At 37.2% G+C, this 10,849-nt stretch overlaps 1 protein-coding gene across 1 annotated transcript in view; it reads right to left on the minus strand.

Annotated features, from left to right (window-relative positions):
- LOC116070462 (coiled-coil domain-containing protein 7-like) overlaps positions 1-10,473 on the minus strand; it is a 34,196-nt gene extending 23,723 nt beyond the window's left edge. The window contains exons 1-3 of the mRNA XM_031341888.1: positions 10,155-10,473; positions 7,078-7,164; positions 1,904-1,987 (exon numbers count right to left, since the gene is read on the minus strand). Of these exons, the coding sequence (XP_031197748.1) occupies positions 1,904-1,987; positions 7,078-7,164; positions 10,155-10,427 (444 nt within the window). The 5' untranslated portion in view covers positions 10,428-10,473. The remainder of the gene's footprint in view (positions 1-1,903; positions 1,988-7,077; positions 7,165-10,154) is intronic.
- Between the last annotated feature and the right edge of the window lie 376 nt (positions 10,474-10,849).

Here is a 10,849-nt window from a genome sequence, read left to right on the forward strand (position 1 = left end):
TGGGAATGGAGAAATTCGCATGTAAATAAAGAAAATATCTAAAATAAAATAAAATAAAATAAAATAAAAAATAAATAAAAAATAAAAAAATAAAAAAATAAAAGTATTTAAAAGGGTAAATATTTAATTGGAAAATAAAAACAAAAATAGTAAGAATATTTGTATCAGATAAAGTAACATGCAAAGCAGAAGCACAAGATACAAGAATTAGCCATTGAGACAAAACAGTCATAAGGAACTGTGAAACAGATGACCAGAGAAGGAAAAGGGTGGGTGGGGGAGGGCAAAGACAAATTTAAGTGGAATTTTCTGATTTCTTTAAAAACTCAGTTGTGTCACATGATGTTTTTCTGGAAGCTATCTTGTGGGAGAACATGTGATGTTTTGCTGAAAACAGACACTTAAGAGAGCATGTGATGTTTAGAAAGAATATAAGTAGAACCCCACAGTGAGAGGATGCTCTTACATTGCTACCCAAATCAATGTTTTACTGGCCTTCACTGGTCTTTGGTTTCACTGGTCTTTGCTAGTCTTGACTTTATAGTGAGAGAAGCACCAAGGAACTTCTCCTGTTATTCAGGCCAATCCTGTGGGGCCTAGCTGTTTCTGCTGGATTGTGCTGTTGCTACTGATTCCTGTTTGGTGTTTTCTATTGGACTAGACTGCTGGTATCATGAAAAAGAAGAGTGGAATTGCCCCAAAAACTGATTCTAAACAGGTCCACAACCAGGCTAGAAAAATGGTTAAAGAGTTTAAGAACCCTAAATAAAGTAGGTTTTGAAAAATCTAAGCCTACAACAAATGATTAGGTTAATCAGGTTAATCAACATTACAAATGAAGTTGGACATATTTATATATTATAGAATATAAAGCACATGATATTATATATTATTAACAGTGTAGTATATATAGAGCAGACACTAAATGATGACCCTCATATATAAAGATGAATATGTTATTCAGGTTACACCAGAAAATATTATACAATAACAAGCTTTAACCAGTCCAAAATGTCTTGTAAATATAATGACCATAGTATGTTTTAAAACTTAAAATATATTTGGAAATGAGCAAAATGTGATTTCGTTTAAAATTTTAAAAAGATTCTTTTTTGCTTTCTGTGTTTTTTGTCTGCATGTTTGTGCAGATGCATTACATGTGTCCTTGTCTGCATGTTTGTGCAGATACATTGCATGTGTCCTTGTCTGCATGTTTGTGCAGATGCATTGCATGTGTCCTTGTCTGCATGTTTGTGCAGATGCATTGCATGTGTCCTTGCAGAGGGCAGAAGCGTGTGCTGGAACTCCTAGAACTAGAGTTACACATGAGTGTGAGTGACCACGGAGTACTATGAACCAAATCTGAGTCTTCTGCAGGAGCAACAGACACTCTTAACCACTGAGCTGTCTTTCTTGCCAAACATTACTTCATTTTTGAAAAATTATACATAGATATAAATACATATATAAATCATATTGAAAAAAATAATAATATGTAAGGAAAAGCAAAAAGTCAACCATAACTGTGCTAACAGCATTTTTTCCATACTAGGGATTAGTACTATGGTGATCCTTTTTTCAAAAAAAAAAAACCTGTTTTTGTTTTTAAATTAATGTTAATCATAACATGATATTGATAATACAGACTTATTTTAAAGATGAAAATAAAATATAGAGATCATATTTGAAAGTACTGTATTGATATTGTATTTAAAGTAAAGTCCACAGATATAAATGTCTACATTGAGAATAAAAAAATTTAAAAAGCTATTTTCTAATGACTTTTGTAATTCTCCAAAGGGTTGATTCTAAGGCTAATATTGCTTACTGGATATCATATCACAGTTTCTACAACCAATACAAGCTCTCATAATTTGCACCAGACATGACTTGGAATACATACATTACATTCCTCTTTAACTGCTTCCTCCAGCTGAGAAGTAAATTCTGAACAGCACAACAAGAATGACTTCACATCATTACCAACCTTTCGAAAAGAACCACAAAACAGAGTTACTTCATTTTTAGAGCCCACTTATATATCCACTTATTTCTTAATCTATTTAAATGTATTTGGAAAATATTTTGGTTTTGTGTAATTTCTGCTCCTTCAAACTTGCGTGGCAAGAAGCCATGTTTCAAATGCTGTCCAGCAAACCCTCCTAGAAATGAAATGTGGAAGGAACTATATCTTGAGAGTGATGACACACTATGTTTTCCTCTTTTCATCAATACAACTGCAGAGACTCTAGCAGCCCAGCATTACATTCCTGCTTTCAGGATGGTCCAAAGAAAAGAACTTCTGTGTTAGAGTGTACAGAACTGCACTTGTTAGAATGGTAATGGATGAGCATGGAGGAAGCTCAGTGGTAGAGCAGTTGTCCAGAAAACCCAAGGACATAGGTTCCAGCCCCAGCATCACAAACAGAAAAGAATGTGAACTACAACTTTTGACTGTAAATATACTTGCAACATATGAAGACTTCCAGTGTTACCTACGAGTAGCCAATCATCAATACAGTGTAATAATTAAATATCTTCTGGTAGATATTTCAGAAAAGCAACCCATGTTAAATCAATCTTACACACTTATTTTCAGTTAGGAGGAATCTTACAGAAAAAGGTGTCCACTGAAGAATAACCATTTATATATTTACAGGAACAAACCTGATGAGACATATGTATTATTCCAGCACTTGGAAAGTTAAAGCAGATTTTGAGTTTCAGGCCAGATTGAACTCCAGAGAATATTCAAGGGAACTTAGTGAAGTCTTGTGTCAAAAAATTTAAGGTTCATTTGTGTATGTGTGTATATGTGTGTCTCTGTGTATGCATGTCATATCATCCATGAGGAGATCCAGGAACAGAAATTGGTTCTTCATGTGAGTTCCAAGGAGTGAACTCAGGTCATCAGGCTTGGTGGCAAACACTTTTTACCTACTGACCACTTTGCCAGCCCTCAGAAATTTAAAGAAGTTGTAGAGAGCTTTTCAACCATACTTTAGGCCATGAGTTCAAATGTTAGTATTCAAACAAACAAACAAACATTGGAAAAATCATCCTGGAAAGTTGAAAATGGATAAAGAAGATTAACCAGTCACAAATATAAAGACAGTTCGTTCCATTATATCATTGCACTTAATTGCCACAAACTAAAGATCAACTTAGTAAGGTTTGTAGTTTACCCATGCAAGACCAATACAATAGATAGAAGAAGACAAGAGCACTTAGCAGATATGCTGAGGAGTGATAATGATAACTTGTGAACTATGTAATTCAAGCTAGTTGAGGGAAGATAGAAAGATAACTTGGGATACATAAATGGTACGACCAATATTTTTCAGGCCCTAGGAAAACTGAAGAACTGGTGGCATAATATTAAGTAGACTGCAAGAAAACAAAGGAGGTTGTAGGCAGAGGCCAGGCTCACTGAAATAAGTTCAGGAACTGACACCTATACAGATAAGGAAATCAGCAAGAATTATGACAATAGATGTAAGGAAAGCTGACTACCATATGCATACTACTAGTTTAATATTACAAATAGGTTCTTTAATACTAACAACTTCATTTTTTGTTGCAAATAGTAAGTAACATATATGTACTACTACTAAAGATTATGATAGTAGTAAAAATATCCAGTCCCATAACAATGACTATAATGGGTAGATATCCTGAAAGGTGCAATAGTGGCACTTATATGCTGTGGTAACCCAAAACTATCTGATTTGACTAAAGGCTTGGTAAGTAAGATAGAATTAATTCCCAGGACTGTAAACCTGGCCAACTTCCTGAAGCTGGTGAGTCCCTGGACTTAGAGGAGAATGTCCTAAATCACTCTAACTTCTAACTGCATCGAATACATCTCTTTGTGCACACAAAGAGATAAAGCTCTTATGTATGCCTCCTCGAGGAAGCTTCTTTTGAAGCAGATAGGTGACTGTCATAGAAACTTACATCTGTCTATTACGTAAAGAACAACTGACTATGGGGTACTCATCTCCAGTCAATACGTCTACACCACAACCCCCAGAAATACGGCTTGGGGAGTATTGTAGAAGAGGGAGCAAAAAAACTGTAAGAGCCAGGCGACCACAGCATCTGCTGTGAAATCATGTCTTCCATATTTGACAAGGAGTTGTGCCACATTTAATCTCAACACTATAGTCGCCTCAAAAAGACATGAGAAATGCAACCACCAGCTGATGTGACAATGTAGATGAGGAAAGTCTCTCAGAGCCCTAATCCTAAATGAGAAGATGTGGGCAATGAATAGATACTGAGTGAGGAAAACTAATTTTCCTGGATGAGCGCCCTGAGAGGTTATTCAATCCCAAGTAGTCTGCCCTAAAATCATTTACAAAAGAGCAGCAATAAAGGAATTCGATGGACTGTGTACAGACCATTGTATATTTGTTGCATATACAAACATTTATTATATATACATGCATATATATTATAAAATACTAACTAAAGAATAAGACACCATGAATTTGAGGGAGGGTATGGTAGGAGTTGAAGGGAGGAGAGGAAGGGCAAAATGTTGCAAATATGATAGTCACATATGAAATTCTAACAAAATTAATATCAAAAATTTAAAATGAGACCAAGTAAAAGTTACTGAAAAGATATAATAAAACTCCCTATCTCTAAAATTAGGTATATATTCCAATAAGTTCAATGAAACAAAACCACACTGCTGAATAACACTGATATGAATACCCCTAGGAAGGAGTCAAAGGTGTCATTTAACACTAAAATATAAAAAGAAATGGAACACCTAAATCCACTGCTACTGTCACTAAAAAAGACAAAAAGAAACAAAAGAAAAGAAAAAACTAAAAATTAACTTTCATACTTTTCAGTTAGAATACAGAAAATGAGACAACATAGAATTTGAGGAACTGAATTCCACAGAACAAGCTCCAAACAAACAAGGAACCAAAGCCCAACCCATCTAAAGTGGGCATGGAGGAAGCTGGATGGTCTTATGCATATACTATCTCAAAGCACTCTGCTATGGACAGACAGAATTTATGAGATGAAGAAAAACCAGGTGAGCATTCATCAGTCTCTTCAGACTACTGCACAGCGATTTCCTCAGGTTTGAAAAGTTCCCTCCATGATGCAAGAAGGCAGCTCCTTAGACTCAGGAAGTTAGCAAAATGTATCTATTCAAGTATCCCCTGAAACTTGGAAGATTGCTCTTTCCTCAAGGTTAGATAAGCTCTAACAGTTTCTGAGGGGAGGGGACTCTCATCATAAGCCGAGTCTAGTTGTGTGCATACATCATGCAGGGAGCAGTGTTCTTACCACTAGCTGATAGTACAGCATAGCTGAACAATAGTGTGCCAGTGAAAACTGGTTTTCTACTTCCCCCACCAAGGGCGAATCACTAGGCTAAATAGGGAGAAAAATTGTACCACCTACTTGGTAGAAGTAGCTGACTCTTTCATTGTTCTTGATTTTGTTGTTGGGGCGAAAGACGAAATTGCACTTTTAGCCTTGTCTGCACATAGCTACTAGAATGCAACAAGGTCTTCTGTTTTCACCACTACTATCTACTACAACCCCCAAACCACTGTAAGTCCAGATAAGAAAATGAAAAGCATTCAGACTGGAACTCTGAGTGAAAGAAATTAAAGTATCTGGTGAGCACAACATAATTATCCCTTCAATGAATCAGCATGAAATTCTAAGAATTAAAAGATACAATGACGAGTATCGTGAGATCAAAGATCATGACAAAAAACAACCATATGCCTATCACTCACACCAAATGTGTAGAAACTAAAGTTCTAAACATAATGTCACTAACAGTCTCTCCAAACTGTAAGACAAACAAATCATGTAAAAGATTTAAACAGTGAGCAAATTTAAATTCTGGTGAACAAAATTAAATGCAGATATTAAACAGATTTATGGGAAGGTTCAACCCAGATGTCTTATTAGATAGCCCAAATCAATTCATTTTAAAACTAATTATGAATTAAAGGATAGTATTTTATGTTTGAAGAGTTAAAATGGTGACTGGCAATATGGCTAAGAGAGGAAAGGGGCAGACCTGTAATCTGAATTTGATCCCTGGAACCCATGTAAATGTGAAAGAAGAAAACTAACTCCTCAAAATTGTACCCGTATATGCTATGGCACATGCAGCTGTTCATACACAAGAAATAACAATTAAAAAAGAAAAAGGTCAAAAGTTCAGTGTAAACATTTGGACAATTCAAATGTATTTAAAACAGGGCTTGTGAGATGGCTCAGCAGTTAAGGGTGCTTGACGCCCTCTCAAAAGACTGGAATTTGATTCCCAGCACCCACATTGGATGGCTTACAACCTCCTGTCACTTTAGCCTAATGTCTTTTTCTTAGCTCTACAGAAACCACCACATATGTGCACATTCGTGTTGCAGACATCCACACATACACAAAAATAAAATTTTAAAAACACCCTAAAAGATTAAAACAAACAAAAAACCGAAAACTGAAAACAAAAACAACCAATTGAAGGATAACCATATTACAGTGTTACAAGGTGAATTAGAACAATTTACTAGATAGCAAAAAAACACTTTTTATCCTCTACCTTGAAGTTTAGAAATGAGAATACTTTTTAAACCTTACATTTTATTATTTATTTGGGGATAGGGCTCACATTTGCATGAAAAGTATACACATAGAGGTCAGAATACAACTTGTAAGAGCTGGCTCTCTCCCTCCAACATGTAGGTCCCAAGGACTGAACTCAAGCTGTCAGGCTTAATGGCAGGCATCTTTACCCAATGAATCATTTTACTGGTGCAAGAATACTTCCTTATAACCAAGGCAATCAAAATAATCAACCTCATATTTAAAACTCACCAGAGAAGCCAGACTATAAAAAAGTAGACTTGCAGATAGTTAAGAAAGGAGGAATTGGCTGAGGCTGGGAACATTAACACAGTTTTGTTAAATGTCACAAGAGAATCTTGTGTAGATAGTGGTCCATTCAGACAGTGTGTGTGGATTCTGAAGGTGAGGGTTAACCCCTTCCAGCATTTAATTTATTTCATTATTAGCATTATATACACATACAGACAAGTCTTCTGCTTGAAGTTTTTCTGCTTTTTTTTTTCCACCATCATTGTCAGTTCCATAGGTGTCTTCCAAGTTAGAAACAATCTAAGAAAAATGGAAAGCAAGTTAAATTTCTTCAGAGTCAAAATGCTAAGACATTCACATCATGTTCTTACAGAAGTGAACTTGTCACTTTATTGCCATTGGCTGGAATATAAGCTTTGCACCCTTTGACTCATCACATATTTTCACAAAGATGCTCCGTACAATGGTGTTTGAGCCTGCTTCCTAGTTATGAGAAGATTCCAAGGCTGTATCTTCTCCATGTGGATAAATAGCTAAAAGAGGTACATGTCTGTGAATGGCTGAAGAATGGAGAGCTTTCCTCACCATCTTATTTTCCTCTCAATATCACATTAAATAAAAGAAATGTAAAGAGCTATACCACTTCTGGGCATATACCGAAAAGTGTCCCACAATATTACAGGGGCACTTGCTCATCTATGTTCATAGCAGCTCTATTTATTCATAATAGCCAGAAAGTGGAAACAACTTAGATGCCCCTTAACTGAAGAATGCATGAAGAAAATGTGGAACATCTACACAATGGAATACTTCTCAGCTATTAAAAACAAAGTCATCATGAAATTGTCAGGTAAATGAATGCAGCTTGAGTGAGGCAACCCATAACCAGAAAGACGCTTATGATATGTATTCACTTATAAGTGGACATTAGTGATAAAGCACAGGATAACCAAGCAACAATACACAGGCTCTAATAAACTGAGTAATAAGGTGGTCCCAAGGGAAGATGCATGAATCTTACTCAGATAGGGAAACTAAATAGTCATCTGAGATGAATAGATAATGGGAACTGGGTAGAAGAGGACATGAGGAGGGGAAATATGATGGTGATCCGATATGGGGTGATGAGGTGAGAGAGGACTGAGAGTCAGAATGGAAATTTGGTTGGGAGGCATTTCTGGTGACCAGTTTGAGGCCTAGGACGGAAGAAAATAGGTGGAGTCTACAAGGGTGACAAGCTTAGCTTCCTACCACAGCGGGATAGAGAGTCTGAAATTGCCGTCTCCTGCAGCCAGACAGCATTTCTAGAGGAAGAGGGGGACCTTAATCCATCTACAGACTCTACAACCCAAATTTTGTCTTGCCTACAATATGTGCAGGGATAAAGATGGAGCAGAGACTGAAAGAACAACGAACCAACAACTAACTGAGCCATCTCACAAGCCCTGTTTTAAATATATTTGACTTGTCCAAATGTTTACACTGAACTGTTGACCTTTTTCTTTTTTAATTGTTATTTCTTGTGTATGAACAGCTGCATGTGCCATAGCATATATGGGTACAACTTTGAGGAGTTAGTTTTCTTCTTTCATATTTACAGTTTCTCAATGGCCCCAACTTGAGACCCATCCCATGGAGAGAGCCAGTCCCTGACACTATTAATTATACCCTGCTGTGCTTCAAATAGGAATTTAGCATAACTGTGTCCTGAGAGTCTTCATCTAGCAGCAGAATTAGGTTCATGCAGAGATCCACAGCCAAACTTCAGGGTGAGCCCAGGTAATCTTCTAGAACAGTGAGGGACAGAAATGGGAAAATCGGAGGGGTGAAGGACACCCCACAAATACCTACAGAGTCAACTAACCGAGGACCGTGGCGACTCACAGAGCTTGGGCCACCAACCAGGAAGCATGCAGGAGCTTGACCTAATCACCCTACACATTCTTAGCAAATGTGCAGGTTTCGTGTTCATATGTTCCTCTAACAAGTGGAACAGAGGCTGTCACGGTCTCTGATCTCTACAATTGGATCCCCTTTTCCACTACTTAAACTGCCTGTTTGGATCTCAGTGGAAGAGGATGTCCCTAAACCTACTAGCACTAGATGTCCCTGGATGTGGTGGTAACCAGAGGAGGGCACAATGGGGGCAGGTATTTGTAAAGGTGGGACTGGGAGGAGAAGAGGGAGGAGGCTGTAATTGGTATGTAAAATAAAAAAAAAATGGAAAAAATGTAAAGAGTAGAAAGCAATAAAATTTAAAGGACATTCTCCACAAAAGCAAAACTGTGACCTAACAGGTATCTTAGAAGTATGCTAAACTATAATACCTTTAATTTGGTGTTTTCCCTCTTTGTGCTCACTTAAAAGCCCAGTTACAACTTGACTGTCAACTGTTATGTAAAAAGAAAACTAGAGAAATATACAGTGCTACAGTCTTGCCTTTCCCTTCTTGCTTGAAGTGCAGACAAGAATTACTACATATTTCAAGACACTTAATATCCACAAAGCCCTGTTGGTAATGGTGATCTTAACCTGACATTAGAAATTTTGTTTCAGGAAGCTATAAAGAATGATTTTTATCCCAGAAATTAGCATTATGTTGAACGCTTGCTTATCTTGGATTCTGGAATTCTAATATATGCTTGTCAGAGATCATGTGAAGGTTTGTATATGCTTGGCCCAGGGAGTGGCACTATTAACTGGTATGGCCTTGGTCGAGTATATGTGTCATCGTGGGTGGGGGCTTTAAGACCAGCCAATCTTCCCCTAGCTCTGCTTGGAACAAGATGAGGAACTCTAAGTTTCTCAAGCCGCATGTCTGCCTGAATGATTGCATGCTCCTGCCTTGATGATAATGGACTGAAACTCTGAACCTGTAAGCCAGCCCCAATTAAATGTTGCCCTTTATAAGAGTTGTCTTGGTCATGGTGTCTGTTCACAGCAGTAAAACCCTAACTCAGATAGACCACTTTAAGTGATCACTACTATGGGCACTGAGTGTCTGACTTCCTGTGGCACAAATTCTATGTGAGTTTTCATGATTTGCTGCCAGAGAAAGTAAGCGTGCTTCATACAACTTCAATAAGAGAACAGTCTATAGGCTTGATCCCATTTTCCTTCTGATTTCCCTCAACATGCTGGATGTAATGAAGCTTATCATTGGCATAATTATATATTGAGTCCATCATAATTATAGCTGATTCTCCTGCTGCCTAACAGCAACCGCCCCCCTCCCCAGCTAGTGACCAGATTGGGAATTATCCCAAAGGAAAACCCAGCAAATGCCTTACCGTCTTCAGATTTGTGTTAACCCTCCTGACTATATCAAAACTTGATATTATTTCCTTTGTCTTAGTCAATGGTATTGGCAAGGCAAAGCGAACCATTGACTCTCCTGTGGGTGGAGATCTCAGGACCATTGGTTCATTTTTATCAGGTGTTGACTTAGCATCATGTTTTTCTCTTGGCTTAGGTGATGGAGTCAGTAGTCTTTTCTTATAAGGTAATACTGGAACACTTGTCAATTTCATACTAAAGGTTGATGGATGCTTTGCTTGTTTCATTTTTGTGATTGATTTAGCTTCCAGATTACATGTGAAAACTCCAGTACCTCCCTGTAAATAAAATGTTAAGACATTCAAAGGAAAATCCCACAATGTTCATTTATATATCAACAAAATTACTTAATGAATTTCATATACTATGTCTGTTTTATCATTATGGCACCAGAGCAAGCTCTTCAGATGACATTGTTATGGTGTGAATACAAGCAGTTCTGTACAGGCTCATTTATTGGTTACTTGTTTCCCAAACTATGGTACTATTTTGAGAGAAACTTGAAGAGGTATGGCCTAGCTGAAGGTAGTTCCTAAATGAATGCTGACTTTGAAGGTTTTTGCCTGGTCTATAATTTCCTCTGTTTTCTGCTTGCTGTCTACTAGAGTGTGACCAGCCCCACCCTCCATATGCTTCCTATCATGAAGCA

Source organism: Mastomys coucha, unplaced genomic scaffold (genome assembly GCF_008632895.1).
Source record: "Mastomys coucha isolate ucsf_1 unplaced genomic scaffold, UCSF_Mcou_1 pScaffold22, whole genome shotgun sequence".
Classification (NCBI taxonomy): Eukaryota; Metazoa; Chordata; class Mammalia; order Rodentia; family Muridae; genus Mastomys; species Mastomys coucha.